At 44.4% G+C, this 15,702-nt stretch overlaps 1 protein-coding gene across 14 annotated transcripts in view; it reads right to left on the bottom strand.

Annotated features, from left to right (window-relative positions):
- Tle1 (TLE family member 1, transcriptional corepressor) overlaps nt 1-13,893 on the bottom strand; it is a 92,200-nt gene extending 78,307 nt beyond the window's left edge. For 5 of the 14 annotated variants that reach the window (XM_027400239.2, XM_027400241.2, XM_027400242.2 and 2 more), the window contains exons 1-4: nt 12,974-13,892; nt 12,271-12,371; nt 10,857-10,920; nt 10,712-10,756 (exon numbers count right to left, since the gene is read on the bottom strand). In XM_027400239.2, the coding sequence (XP_027256040.1) occupies nt 10,712-10,756; nt 10,857-10,920; nt 12,271-12,371; nt 12,974-12,997 (234 nt within the window). In that variant the 5' untranslated portion in view covers nt 12,998-13,892. Of the gene's footprint in view, nt 1-10,711; nt 10,757-10,856; nt 10,921-12,270; nt 12,372-12,973 lie in introns of all 14 variants that reach the window. The other 9 variants (XM_035439839.1, XM_027400244.2, XM_027400245.2 and 6 more) reach the window with 4 other exon arrangements.
- Between the last annotated feature and the right edge of the window lie 1,809 nt (nt 13,894-15,702).

The following is a 15,702-nucleotide window of genomic DNA, read 5'->3' as shown; positions in this document are numbered from 1 at the left end:
AACCATATGCAGACAACATCCCCTACACACATGCACATATGCATAATCCCTGTTTCAAGGCTTGAAACTTTCTCTAACCACGCCATCTTGACCTAGCAACCCTAGACACAAACCCCTTTATTGCCAGGAAGACAACTTCTTCAACTTCAGAGTTAGTTTTGTTACATTAAAACGAAAAGACTCTAAAACACACCTACACATCTCTTCTACCATTCATATTGCTGAAACTTACTCCTGTAAAAGTGAACCTCCTGTTATTTAGTGTTCATCCATTCCCAGAAATGCAGAACAAAACCCTCAGCCACTATATTTTCTCTGGAAGTTGTATTAATTACTTGATCCACATTGCTGGCAGACGTGTTTATTATTTTAATTATTTTATATTTCCTAAACAGTGGAGATTGCCAACAAGGGCTGTATTTTTGTGTTTTTTCTTTTCACATATTCCTTTTGAATTTAAAGATAAATGCTAAAGAGGAAATAAATAAAAGACTTTACACTTATAAGAAGAAAAATGAAGTGAATGCAGACAAAGAAAAATCTTTGGGAACTGAAAAACAAAAACAAGATGAAGTACAAATGGAGCAAGACCTGCAAGGCCAAGCGCATGAATGGAGCTTAAAGAGGCTAACAGCTTTGATAATAGCTCTCAAGCTCCCCACACAAGTAGCTACCTGTCGGGGAGCTGCTTTGGTAACCCCCTAATTTTAGTTGTCTGTATTCTTATTTATTGAATACATCCCTGAAAGTGATGTAATTCATATCCACTCACAAAGAAGGGAAACAAAGGAACTGACAGGAAGCTTTTGCAGAGCAACTCTCAAGAAGCTCCAAGACTAGAAGACTCCATAGTCACTGTAATTCCAATAAAGCCCACTCCATAATGAAACAAAAGAACCCTTTGCAAACCAAAATACTAAGAAGGACAACTATCTGGGCATGGTGATTTATGCCAGTTAAGTGCTGTCTGGGGAGGACAAGGCAATCTCAAAATCATGGTTAGCCCAGCTACAATGCAAAAGTTCATCTCAGAAGAATCATTTAAAAAACAAAACCCAAATTTAAGGAAGAGGAAAAAAATTGTGAAGAATACCACATGCCTATAATCTCAATCCTTGTAAGGTGGAAATGGGGCAATCAGGAATCCAACTCTAGCCTTCAGTGAAATTGGAGGCTACCAGGGCTCCATGAGACTCTGTGCTAAACAACAACAAAAAACTGAGTGGTGTAAGCACCTTAACTGTAGGCTGCATGTGAACAGAATGTCTCTCCTCCATCCCTATGGCCTATCCTTTTCCATTTTAGACTAAGATGCAGATCAGTGTTAAAATACCGTTCCCTAAACCCAAAGCAACCTTTTTATTTTCACTCACAAATCTACAGAAGTCTATGAAACAGTATAAATAAAGGCAGCTATATTTTGCTTCCCAAATCAATTTCCTCCCCAGACATCAAGTAGATGCTCCTGCACAGAGAAAGAACAGCCCTTCCCATCTAATTCAAAAATCTATACTGCCATTGCCCTTGCAAACTGCTAAACAAGCAGTATCGGCAAGTCACTTGTGTGCAGTAATATATTTACTGCAAATCCCAGTGGTTTACCTCCCTGATGCAGTTTCTTCTGTGTCTGAACATGTCAATACACCGATGGTCACCACATTTCTAAGTGGCTCTGACTCACTATTTGCTCAAAGCAGCAAGAGGGTGGAGGGAAGGAACAAAAGCTTGGCTTTTGAAGAGCCAACCTGGAGCCTAGAGACCTAAGCCTTAGGGAGAGCACTGTGCTTCCTATACAGGTAGCTGCAGTTTGCTCCCTGGCATTTTACATTCTTTTACCAAATTCCCAATTAAGGCACCTTCTATATGCACACAAATTTCAAAATTAGCCTCCCGTCCCTGCTTGTTAATAATAGGATGATTTCTCCCTAGTAAACACTATGAGCAGATTTCCAAGGTGCCTTAAAGTTTCATGAAAGGGCCTAACACAAGGTGGCAGGAGGCCTGGTGAGGTAGTCTGGCTTTTCCTCTGTGTTTGGGGGGTGGGTGGTGGGTGGTAGTGGGGAGTTGAAAGATGTACCCATATGCATGTGGAGTATACAGACCAGGTCAATGTTGGGTATTTTCATCAGTCAGCATTCATCCTATTTTTTAGACAAGGTCTTACATTGAACCTAGAACTTACTCACTGGGCTAATAAAGGTCAGTCTGCTGGTCTCTGTACCCCACACCCCACCCATTCCCTTCTCTTGAGTACCCCCAGTGTTAGGGCTACAGAAGCACAGCACAGAATTGTGGTTGGTGCTGGGGATCCAAAGTCAGGTTTCTCGTGCTTACACAGCAAATACTTCACTGAGTCATCTCTCCAGCTGAGCCTTCCATTTAAGTCTATGCAAGTAGTTCAAGTGTTTTAATTTACAGACTTCAGACACCAGGCAAGTGAGTGTGTGTTAATGAGTATTCACTGTGAGTTTTCCCTCTCCTTTTCGTTCTTCTTGGTTTCAAGCCTGGTCTTTAACTGCTGAGCTACCTTCTTCAGTCCTCTCTCTCCTTTCCTGACTTTTTAGTTCTTACATTATAAAACGTTTGAGTAAAGGATGTAAAAAATCTGGAAGTTAAAAGAAAGAAAGCAAAACTGTAGCTATAATCATCAAAAGGACTGTAATCCAATTTAATCACCAATTCTACTAGCAGTTTGACTGTCCGTAATTGAAAAGCAATGGTTTACTCAGTTCCTTATGAAACGCAGGCTTCAACAACAACATGATAGTCTGTCCTTTTTAAAAGTCCAAATCTAAACATATTAATATAAGTAAACTCCTCATTAAGAAGCCTCAGTGGAAAACCAGGCCTGGTAGCTTACGCACTTAGGGTGAAGGCAACTACATGGCGAGTTTACCAGCAGCCTTGGATACATGAGACCCTGTTTAAAGAAAAGACTCGGTGGGGGAATAGAGAAATACTCGGCAGTTAAAAGTTCCTGCAAAGACCAAGTCCAGCCCAGCACCAACATAAGATGGCACACAACCATACTCACATAACTATGAATAAAAATAAAACTTGAAAAGAAGCCACCTCCTCCATGAACTAGTTCAGGCAGCTGGGTGCTCCTGAAGCCTGGAAGCATCAGGGATATTTGAAGTGTAAACTACTTGTGAGAAGAAAAAGAATCAAGCATAATGTGTCTTTGATCCCAGCACTCAAGAGGGAGAGACAGGGGCAGGAGGATCTGAGTTTGAAGCCAGCTTTGTCTGCATAGCAAGTTCCAGGCCAAATAAGACCTTGTCTCAAACAAGTTTAAAGAAATGAAAACCCAGAACAAGTAGTTAGAAAAGATCATCAGTGCTCAACTAAACAGATTTCATTTTAAATTTTAGCATAAGGACCATTATTACCACTCTTGATTCAGGATCCCATGACTTACTGATGGATCTGAATTTTTGGGTAGGGCTACTTTTTGTATCTGGACATGAAAATGGGCACAAGTGGTGGGTTTTCTTTTGTTGTTTTGGTAAAGGACTTCAAGCCAAATTTCAGAGGATGGGGATCTAAAACGGTCTCAGCTACCATGGGACATGGATGTATACTAACCACATGATGTTTGTGATATATCACTCAACTCCTGAGACTGTAAATAAAGAGGCTTCCAGCAGACTGTAGATGAGCTAGAGTAATAAACAAGGCATGAAACAAAACACCCATTTGAAATAAGTGGTGTGACAGCCTACCATGGGTGAACTCTCAGGAAGGTCTTGACATAAAAAGACCTTGAAGGAAACTAAGGGAGACCATGTGAAGTTCAAAAACATCTAAAACTTTTACCATAAAGAGACCCATTTGGCTAGATTAAAAGAACTAACTGCAGGACAGAAAATAAATGCAGTACAGCAAGGAACAATAATAGAGAAAATACTAAAAGATGGATATAGAAGGAGGTGAGTGACAAGCAAAATAGAAATTAAAAGAGACCCCAACCTGCAAGTTCCTGTAGCATTCACTATGTGAAAGAAAAGTCCTAAAGTTCCATGTGTGGGAACATGCTGAAAAGCAGTTCTCTGACCAAGCTAGTGTGTATTTTACCCAGGGACAAACCAGGTAAGCCAATGAAATATACTCATACATTAGCACTTTTAGTTAGTGAGCAGGATGCACAAGCCATCACAATACCCTGGCTGGATCACTATGCTGCTAAAAAGGATCCAGTCAAATACTGCCAGCACTCCAGAGAGCTAACAGCAGCATGACTGTGTCCCACACTAGCATGAGATAACCTTATCTCCACTCTGTTAGTGATGTTGTTCCTTGGTGGAGCTGTTTCCACAGTCCTTCGATTTGGCAGATGAAGAAAGTTTCATTGATAAAAACCAGAATTTTTCCTCTTTCTCCATTTTTTGTCTTCTACTAAAAATGACATAGTACCATACAGCATTGACCTTAAACTTAAGAAAACCATTATTATAGCCAGTATGAAAGTTTTAAAGGGAAGGAAGTCAATGCTATGTTCACATAATGATTCTGTGGTTGTTTCAAAGTAGGTCAACAGTATGAAGCAGTAATTCAAATTTTAAATGTTAAAAACTGAAATAATTATCCTAAACCACAAGTTATTTCATAACTGTACTAACATTTAAAAAAACATTGTAAATGGATAAGCTGAGAAAATTTGAAATGTAATTCTTTATAGTTTTTAATAGTACTACATACAAAGTCCAGTAAAGTTTTGTAAATAATATGCGAATGGACATCATATCAAACCATGCCCCAGGGAAAAACAAAACAAAAACCAGAAAATCCTTCTTCTACTTATACAGCCACCTACCCCAGCCTCCCAACACATACATACCCCAGTACTCTTTAAAATAGCAAGTTGGGCTGGGTATGTTAAGTACTTGACTACCATGTGTGAGGCCCTGTTCCATCTCAATGAAGTACTTACAAAGCTTCAAAACGTGAGTATGTATGTTTTGTTTTGTTTTCTACAGAAAGTATTGTATTAAACACTACCACAGAATCCTTTAATGCTATTATGAAGGCTGTTTTGGTGGTATAAACATTCAACTTTGTCAGAAAGACAATAGGAAGTATTTAAAACTGGATTTTAAAAGCACTGTAGCTGGAAACAAGGACCTGCAATACCAATCCTGGGCAGACTGGAGCAGAAGATTCTAAGTTCAAGGCCAGCCTGGAAAACAAAATCAATAAGCAGTGGAGATGGGCAGATTGACTGAGTAAAAGTCTCCTGAAATTCCTCCTCTGCTTCCTCTTATTTAATTCCCTTCCAGAAACCACAAGGAGGAAAAGAACAAAGACTCAACTGTACACAAATGTACGTCCATGAACCAGTAACTAAATCTATCTTTAAATACCACTCGAGGTGATTTATTTACTGAAGAAAGGTTTTTCTGTTTGTGGTTCTTAATAAGCACTCTTTGGTAGAACAACTTAAGTGTCCTGGTGAAGGACTGCCCTTGGCCTGTGCACAGAGTGCTAGATCTGTAAGCCTGCACTGGTGTGGCTTATGAATTGAGTAACAGACTTTAATTCAATCTCACCTTCAATTTACAAAGACATAAACTGAGGGCCTGGGAACTCCTTCATGAGATGCCCAGTTCCTAATTATGTTACCTCTAACTATCAAAAGCAAAAACATAGATCTTGGGACTCTCCCAGGCAGTACAGTCAAGTGGGAGAGGCAACTTTGGCACTGGGAGCTACCCAGGTTGAATTTTACTCACCTTTGTCTGAAGCCAATCTGTATATAAAGGGATCCTGCCTAAAAAACAGCAGCTACACACATTACCCTGGCAGAAGACCATTCTCAGTTCCCAGCACCAACATAGGGTGATCACAAACACCTGTAATTCCAGCTCCAGGGAACCCAACTCCTTCTTCTGACCCCCTTTTGCACCTGTACTACTTATGTACACACCTGCTCCCATTGTGGAAATCCCCAACATAAACATAACTGAATAGAAATGTTTTTTTAAAGCCTATCTATTATGATAACTTTTCCCCTGATGTTTCCTTAAATTTCTGGCCAGATTATGCACTTCTCTTGCCACAGTACAGGCCACAGAGAGAAGAGAGAAACTAGACAAAGGGCTGGGGAAGAAACGGTTACGTAGTACAAAATCAGCCCTGCTTGCTGATTTAAAAAAAAAAAAAAAATCCTGCAAGCTAATCTTGCACTTCAAACTCTAGGCTTTAAACACAGCTTTATCGAATTGAACTTATGCTTGTAAAGGACAAAACTGGCTCGTGAAAATGAAGTTAGGGGCCACTCCAATCTTGATGACAGCTATTCTCTTTGTACTACAAGGTGATTAAAACCAAGCAGAGCTTAAATCTAACTGTTGCCCTCTGGCTAGTCATTCCTGGGTCTGTGTTTCTATAGGGAGGGAGTGGGATGGGGGTGGGGAGTGATCTCAAAGGTTGTATAGGGTGTTAGCAGCTCAGTAGTGGATCAGATGTCTGACATGTATGGGGTGGTCTTAGGTTCCATCCTAAAAACAATCTTAGGGTCTGTGAGATTTACCAGGCAAAGGTGCCTGCCACACACACACACACACACACACACACACACACACACACATTAAATGTGATGTTTAAAAATTCTCAAAGCAACAAACTGCAGACAAGCAACTCACGTTTTTTTAAAAAAAAAAAACAAAAAACAAAAAACAGAGCCTGGTAGCATACATCTGCAATCCCAGCACTTAGAAGAAAGCAGAAGCAGAAGGATCAGGAACCAAAGCCATTCCTCAGCAACAGAATGAAGGCAGCAAAAATGGTAAATGTTACAGGAAAATAGGAAATGCCTCACACCTAAGGAATAAATCCCTACTAGTTCCACCTAAACAATTCATAGGCGTGCAAACAATAATCTGTTTTCTAGGAAAAATTAAAAGCACACGTCAAAATTGTGAATGGTACTTTCACTACAAAATTAATTCAATGTGAGATACTGTGCTTCTGCTGAACTACCATGTGACTTCACCCAAAATCAGAGCTGAAAAAAAACAAAAAAACAAAAACAAAAAATGATAATCTTTCTTTCCAGTGTCAGGCTGAAGTCCCAGAGCTCATGCTGCCCACTCTAACAGAAAGCAGTTATAGACCGTGACTGCTTAGCTGCCAGTCTCCAACAAGATTCCTGCCATGTTTCTTTTGTTCTTGAACACAATTTGGGATGAGAACAGCATTGCTCATTGGGATACAACTTTCTACCTTCCCATGGCTACATCCCCACAGATCAAATCATAGAAAACCAGTGCTGCTGACTTCCATAACTTGTAGAATCTTCATCTAGACACCTGCTTTTAATTATAATTTGTGAAGTTAATCAAACAGAAATAGTCAACTGGAAAGACACACAGCAGAAGAGATGTAGGTCAGGACACAGGTCCAAAAGCGATCCTGAAACTGTCTTCACGTCTCCCAAAGCAACCTGGAGGGGACAGGAAGCAGGTCGGGTAACTCTGGAACAGGCAACCCCAGCTAAAGCTTCCTGATGCCGAGGCCTGATCTCCAGGTGCTGAGCACCAACGTATCAAGGTAGAGCAAGGCACCTACGCAGGTACTTCTCAACATGTGTAGGGCACAGGAGGCAAACTGCCATTGAAAATGGTACAATCAAAGGCGATGAACACCATTTATATCCACACACACCTTTCTTTGACAGGTGGTCTCAACTGTGCAACCCAGGCTGACCTCAGACTCAAAATCCCCCTGCCGTAACAACAAACTGGTAATACAGGTTATTTGCCACCACACCAGGCCTGTAACCTTTGGCCCTGGCATCATGAAGAAAACATATACTGGCACATCTTGTTTCGGAAAATATTAAGGGACACAGAACACAAAAACAACAAATTCTAGCTCAGACACTGGGGATCAGCTCCTGATTGAAGAAGACTCACCCCAGCTTGTTATTTTTCAATGTAATTTTCAACACTTTGGTGTTCTCAGAATTGCCTTGCTTTCTTACAAATAGGTCCCACATCTCTGCTGATCAGAAATAGAATTTACCACCTACACAGACAAAGACAGACATCAGCAACCTATTAAAAAGCACTAAGGGAAAAAACAATCTCGGTAAGCTGCCTTTTCCACAACCAGCCACAGAATGGAGGGAAGTCATGGGAAGGTTTTATCAGGAAGTGTTGACACAACATAAACATGGAATGTGGGCACCATACCAAGTAAGGAAACCACAATTATACCACTCTTGATTTGGATGCACTTGCACTTTAAAACTTCCAGACAGCAAAGTCGGTGGCGAGATCCTGACAAAGCTGTTGAAAGCTATGAAGGGAAAGCAGGAGCCACACTAGAGACAAATCTTACCAGCATTAAAGTGTTCTCTATGCAAAATTCCCCCATCGCTACTCTTTTTTCATTGCTACCGTTTTTTTTTTTTTTTTCAGTAACAAAGATGTTGTCAGAAATGACAATTTTTTGTGTCCCCTGATGATGCCTTGCTAGCATTTGGTTATAAGCCATAAAGCAGGAATAATTTCAGCCTGTCAGGAGTCTTCGCTAATGCCCAGTTTCCCCCTAGAGAGAATTCCTGTCAAATCTAATGAGAGCTCCAAAGGCCCTCTCTACAATATAATGAGCACTTAGGCCATGCTGGTGATCAGGCAGCAAAAAGCATCAATTTGAGCCTGGCTACACCCTGGGGGCCAGACATCACTAGTTTTAATAAGAATTATGATCACCAACAGCACCAAATGACTCTTCAAAACTTACTATTAACATGTGACACTCAGAAGGCTGTTTTTCAAATGTAAGACCACTTTAGACTGAATTACAGCATGAGTTTGCACTCCATTCTAGTGAAGGGTCTGTCAGCATTTGCAATATGAACTAAATTTCAGAGGGCTTAATACTCTATGAAAAACATGGTGTCTCTTAGCTTCCCATTTGTTTCAAATTACTGGCCAAATTACACACAGTGTATTATTAATGCATATTGTCATACAAAGAGATAGTATATACCCACAAATGCCCAAGGCACAACAGTACAGAACCCAAGAGAAAACTTTGTTCACACCAGGGGTGTCTGACCCTTCTGGCCTCTTACTCCTTCTCTCTATGGTAAATAAAGTCACCAGAACCCAGAATTAACACACCTCTTTCTGTTTCCTCAATAAGACCAACACCAGCACCTAACTTGTGTGCTACTTGCTGTTCCCTTGTACAAGAGTCTGTGGGTCATTAAATCCTTCCAGTTTACATGTTTAAGAAAAAGCTCAGTGCCCAGAATACATAATAGAAAAGAAAAAGTGCCCTACAGAGTAACTTAAAAGATGCAAATTAGAATTCCTACACCAAGTTTATTTACATTCTTAATTTAAATGGCCATAGACCAGAGATATACCAGCTCACTATCATTGACTTAAAAACCTCAACAAAGCACACCAGCAGCAGAAATACAGGAAATCAGCACCACATAAAGAACTCTGCAAATCAGTAAAACAAACATTTTATGAAAGGCTCATTACCTTAGTTACTGAAAGGCTCTGACTTAGCACTCTGAAAACATGTATCTGGGAACAGATCTAATGTACATAATTATGAAATCTATGATGAATTAAAAATCAAAGCGTGCAGAGTTACAAAAGCAGAATTCAACTCCGAAATGGATTTGCTTAATGAAAATCTTTGAATATAAGGAAGATCTGAAGGCTGAACTAATCAATTTCTCCACCATGCCCCAGCCGGTCAGCCATGCTCTTTAATTTAATGAAACAAGGGTCTGAGATGAAATAGCACATATACATCAAGTAAGAATTGTATTGTTGCACTTTGAAACGTGTCCAACTGTGCAACTTCATCTGATGATAATTTTTTAAGAGGCAATCGATTTCTAAAAGACTTATTGTACCAGCATTTTGATAAAGTGAATGTCAGCATATCTTCAGAACACTTGCACCCTGCCATTAATGCTTTCTTTGGCAGACAATGACTACTCAATTGAGGGTCCTTTGGGCTGAGCAATCATTTAGCTTTTCTTCTCTTATGAGGTCCTTAGTGTCTTGTTCCAGCTCAATACTCTTTTTATACACCATTATAGTAGCCATAAGTGTGAATTTTATGGGAACTTGCAAACTCAAGTCATTGCTAAAGCTTTCCAGTCACTAATCTTTTCATGCTTTTAAAACCACTAGGACTGAAGCACCTTCCAACACGCTCGTTGGCCATAAAAGGACTTTTTTTTTCTCCTCCAAATCGACATCAACCGAGAAAATTTTCAAAAACATGTTTGCTAATAAGCCACTAATCTTGAGTGTCACTTTCCAGAACACCAAAGCATAAGAGCACTCTAAAGTCATATGCTTTATTAAGTCTGATTAAAGAAACTCTCAAGTACCCCCTCCCCCTCACTTTCCACAGTTTATACCCAAACATATAAGAATATGAACTGTCCTAAACTCCAGTAACCACAATATATCTGAGATCTTTAAATCTATCCAAGTGGAAAAGTAACCTGAGCTCAGTTCCTCTCTGCCTGTAAACATTTCCAAAGCACCTCAGCTAGTCTTGTAACCCTGAAGAAGCAATCCTTGCTGCAGCATGTTAATGCCAAATCGAAGAAGGGCAGAAAAATAGCCCACAAACACCCACCCTATCATGCAGTGACTGAGGACAAAACCAGCATGGCAAAATCCTATAAACTGCTTTCTCAGCTTAACATTTAGCTAAAGCTTACCTGTTTATGCATTTCAATGTTTAATCCATATGACATTTCATAATACTGTAAAGAGAAGAACCAAGCAAGTCGTTAACTCACATTTTTTGTAGTAAGAACACACACCGCTATGTGAAGAGAAAAAGGTCCTATCTTTGATACCTACCATCACGTAGTGCCTCTGCATTTCGGTCTTTTCACTTGCCAATTTCTCACACTCCAATTTAAGACTACAAAAACAAAACAGGCAGCTTAAGGTAAACATTATGTCACTTGTTTTAACATCTGCCTCACATATTTGCACTTCAAGTAAAAACAATTTGGAAAAGTCATAAGCTAGGAAAACATCCTTAAAGCTGTCTTTGTATTCAATGCTGGGAAAGAAAGTGAACAACAACGAATATCCACCAACTACTGTTCTATTTGTTCTTGGGGCACATACCATGTTGAGGGTGCAAGAAGGAAAAACCTATTAAAAAAGATTGCGCATCTGTCCCCATCCTACTTCTCCTGACTGCACCAAAGTATGTCCTTTGCACAACCTCCCTTCCCTAGCACAGGCATCTTCAGTTTTGAGACACTTTACTGGTAAAGTTACTCCTATAACAACTAGTGCCTTTCAAAACCTTTCGTTTTGAATTCCTGCCAAAATATGACAAGCAGCTACAGCAGCAAAGTGGGTTGAAGTTCTGGCCCTGTTCAGTAAACAGTGTGTGCAAGTATGCCTCAAGTTCTGGAGATAACACCTTAAAGCAGCTAACAGCTCAAAAATCAAAAAGTCACTGACAAAATATGAAAATTTACACCCAAGCCACCAAGCCTTAGGTTGGTCCTTTTTTTTTACAGCATGAGAAAAGTAAAAGTCTTCTTCTAAGTTATTGCTTAGTTCCAATGAATCAAAACCACATAGGAGCAAAATAAGTTGCCTTTCTGGATAATTCACTATCGATGGAGGCTTTAGCAAGATTTTTCTCTAAGAAATCCGTTGAAGATGGTATCATTACATAAAGAACTCAGAACCAAGGTCAATGTGAATGTGGTTTTATTCCCCTGGCCTATCCAAACACCCCAGAGTGTGGGCCACACACATTATCTACATTCTACCACCTAATCACCCATGATGGGCACAGCTAAACGCAGCTAGCCCTCCTAATGGACTTTGTCTCAGACAACCCAATTTTCTAGTATGGTAAACAGCGATTTCAACATGGCTTTGCCTTCCTGAACGCACACTACAGAGCTGAGCCATTGATTGAACCCATGTTTTAGTTCAGCCTGTTGCAAAATAAATAAACGAAGCGCAAATATTGACGGTTCTCATGCAACTCCAAAATACACGAAAAGGGACTCCCTGGAACAGCCGCAAATGCGCAAAGGGGAAACAATGGGAAGAGGAGGAGGAGACAACAGGAGGGGCGGCCCGGAGAGCCAAGAAAGGGGGGTAACATGAATGACAGGGCTTAACTGTGACTCCACACGCCACCGCCTGGACACAAGCACTAAGTACACAGTCCTAGCAGCCTGGCCGAGTGAGGAAAGAGCCCCCAGGTGACCACCACCCCGAGCAGGTCGTCACGCACCTGTGATACTGCGCCTGCAGGAACTGGAATTCCTCTTTAATCCGGTCCAGGGATTCCGGGATAGTGAACTTAAAGGGCTGGCCTGCAGCCTGGTGCGGCGTCTGCAGGTGACCAGCAAGGAAGACCAAGGAAGGGGATATGAGGGTGAGGGCATAAAGCAGAAAAGTCAGAGGAGGGAGAAGCGGATGGGACATAAACAAAAAAATAAAGTTAGAAGTGGTGGAAAACGGAGCCCCAAACTCGAGCCCTCGGTTCACTTTAGAGAGAGAGAAAGCACACCTTCCCGGGGCCCTAATTTCTCAAGAGGGTTACAGAAGCAAGTCTACCTCCAATGTGGACTGTGCGAGCCCGACGCCCTGGGGTCACCCGGCCCGGAGAGACTGAGAAGGGCCGGACCAGAGCTTCGCCGTCCAGGCCACCCCTCCCCAAACCGTGCGCTAAAAGACCCCGGGGACCGAAGAAGAAATGCCAACTCCCTCTTAGCTCCCAGTCCTGGAGTGACCCGGCCGCACTGACTATATGTAAACAGGCGAGACGAGTGGCAAAGCCAGGATCACTCCGGCCTCGGGATAGGCGGGAGGTGACTGCGAAACCCCGGTCCGGGCGTCTAGACATCCAGAAGGAGGGGACAGGCGGGGGCGGGGGGAGCAGGGCTTCGTGGGCTCCCAAGCAGGACAGGCTCCCACCCGCGCCGGCGACTCACTGGATGCCGGCTCTGCGGGAACATCGCTCTGGCGGCAGCCGAGGCTCTGTTCCGGGATAGCTCTATCCTCCGCGCCACTTCCAACTTGAATCCCGCCGGGGACCGCGAAGCAGCGCAGCAGGCCGGCGCGCGGGGCGCTCAGGATACAAGGCCAGGGCGCGACGGGTGCGGCCCCCGCCCTCAGGACCACATCGCGGGCGGCTCGGCCCCGCGCCTGCGAGTCTGCGCAGCGGGGGCGCCGGGTCCTACGGCGGTCCTCCACCCGGTGCCCCCGGCCGCGCTCCCTTGGGCGGCTCACGAAGGCAGACGGGCTGTTAGTCTCCTCCCTGCGGCGGCGGCCGCGCAGGTGGCGCCTTGGCTAAAACCCACGTAGACAGCCAGCGGCAAGCGCGGCGTCTCAGGTCGGGAGGTCACCCGCTCCCACGACGGTGAGCTCCGGGTCACCCCGAGGCTCAGCAAACGGCGTTGCAGAGTCTCCGGCGCGGCGCGGAGCTGCGGAGACGAAGACGGTTGATGCGCAGGTAGGGTCGCGCCAGTACGCGCCCTCCCTCCGGTCCGCGGCTAGTGCTAGCGGTGCAGCCCCTCGGCCGCCCGGCGCTCCTCCAGCCCAGGCATCAGGCCGCCGGGCGCGCTCCGCGGCTCCAGCGTTCCCTGCGCTTGCCTTCCCCTCCCCGACTCTTTGGCGAAGGGCGGACCAGCTCCAGCCGCCGCAAAGTTCTCTCACAACCCGGAGGCAAACGTCCACGCGACGGAGAGCGTGCTGCCGCTCGGCCTCCCTCCGCTGCGGGCCACGTCGAAGGCGAGTCCCGGCTCCTGCCCCGGGACGCGGGGTCCCCGCCGCTGCTCCTGCCGCCGCCCGCGCCTCTCGCGCCGCTTACATTAACACGCGGTTTCACACTCGCTAGCAAACCAGCGCCCCGCCCGAGACAAGCGGCGGGGGCGGCAAGCGCCAGGGCCGCCGCGGACGTAGGCGGAGCCGCGACCGCTCGGCCAACCGCGTGCGCCGTGCCAACGTGGGGTGCTGACGCGCGCCGGCCAAAGCCAGTGTGGGCCTTCGCTCCGCCCACCTCGCCGGGCCTCTGCTGGCCCGTGTCTCCGCCCACCAGCCTGCGCCCCTCCTTCGCCAGCGCGTCCTGGGCGCTCTGAGTGCTCCGGTGCCCGAGGAGCTGCGGGGAGCACACGCCAGCCAATGGGGAGCGGTCAGACGCTGAGATTGGCAAGCCGCCTCCGAAGGTCGGTGGGAAGGAGAGCGGCGAGCCGGGCTGTCAATCAAAGTAACGTGGGGCAAGTTGGGGGGAGCGCGCGAGTGCCCGCGAGCTCGAACGGCCTGCGCGCGGGAGGCGAGGAAAGCAGGGGGCTGAAGTTTGCAGAAGCCTGCTGCTCGCTCCTCTTTTCCTTGAAGGAAATCTCAGTGAAAGTACCTGAGACTAACCGTGGGGTTTCTTGTTGGGGGAGGGCATGCGTCTTGGTAACGAGAACTGAATGCACTTTCTTGTCTTGGTTCCCTTTGTTGGGTGTTACTCTGAAGGTGAGGTTCCATTCACAAGTTTATCGGGAGCTTATTTTTCCTCGAGCTGCCTTTCCACGGACCCACGAGAAGTGAACTGTGCCTTTGATGGGAAGTGCATGAGCATCGCTGCAGCTGGCATGCGCACACCATCGAGGGAAGACTGGACCGCTAGCTGCACAGGCTTGGAAAGATTTTGCACCACTTCGTGAAAGGTCGACCTTACTCGGTTTGGCGGGGAAGATCCCTGAGGTGCTGGCTGTATTAGACACTCGTGTCCCGTGCGCAGACGAGATGCTTTTGCGCCCCCTGAGAAATCTGGGTTCTGGTCTTCAAATGATTTCACTGTTTGGATAGGAGAGAAGTGGCCGAGAGTTTTAGCAGACAGCCGGAAGAGTAACTAGTCAGTTTCAAATTTCTGGGAAATGAAAGACAATGGAATAAACCAGCGTCGAGACCTGAAACCTGCCCTTCCCCCTCCCCTGTTGCTTTGGTTGTACTCCAGGCAGAGACGTGTGAGCCACTGAGAGTTGGTAAATGAAGCAGCTTGAGGAGCTTGTTTAATGAGGATTGACATAAGAGGAATTTCAAGGTTTAAATAAAGGAGACATGCTATGGAACTAATGCATTGAGTCTCCGGTTTTTGTCTGGTTCCCTAGCAAAACACCTGCAGTATCGCCACACGTGTGCTTTCTTTAAAGAGCAGTTCGAGGACCTGTAGATTTTTTGTTGGTTTGTTGGTTTTGTTTTGTTTTAATGTGACCCACGAGTGAATGATGCTGTTTTAGCCTCCTGGTGGTAACTTCTCTGGTAAGAAAGGCAAGGACTGCTTGGGCAAACATTTATCTTTTGTTGAATCCTAGTTAACAAATTTGGGGCATTAATACCTCTATCCCCATTATTTTACCTTATAGAGACTTACCGGAAGGAGCTTACTGAAATAGATGTGAATTTGCTTTTGACATTTTTTTTCTTTGAAATACAGAAAAAAATGGGTAATTCATTGCGGTACTTGGAATGTTCATTTTAAACATGCATGCTAGGGCTGCATGTGCATCATGGTCTGTAAGTGCATCAATTCGAATATCGGTTGTAAATGAAAAGCAAAGGAACGGTATCAGCCAAATCTGCAGACCACAGTAAACGCTGAAACGGATTCAGTGTCTTTTGAGGTTGTTCTTTTCTCGTAGAATTGGGAACAGGCTTACGTTACTCGTTTTCA

The sequence above is a fragment of the Cricetulus griseus genome, chromosome 2 (genome assembly GCF_003668045.3).
Source record: "Cricetulus griseus strain 17A/GY chromosome 2, alternate assembly CriGri-PICRH-1.0, whole genome shotgun sequence".
In the NCBI taxonomy this organism is placed as follows: Eukaryota; Metazoa; Chordata; class Mammalia; order Rodentia; family Cricetidae; genus Cricetulus; species Cricetulus griseus.
The sequence above is the reverse complement of the archived record's forward strand: the minus strand, read 5'-3'. Positions and strand labels throughout refer to the sequence as shown.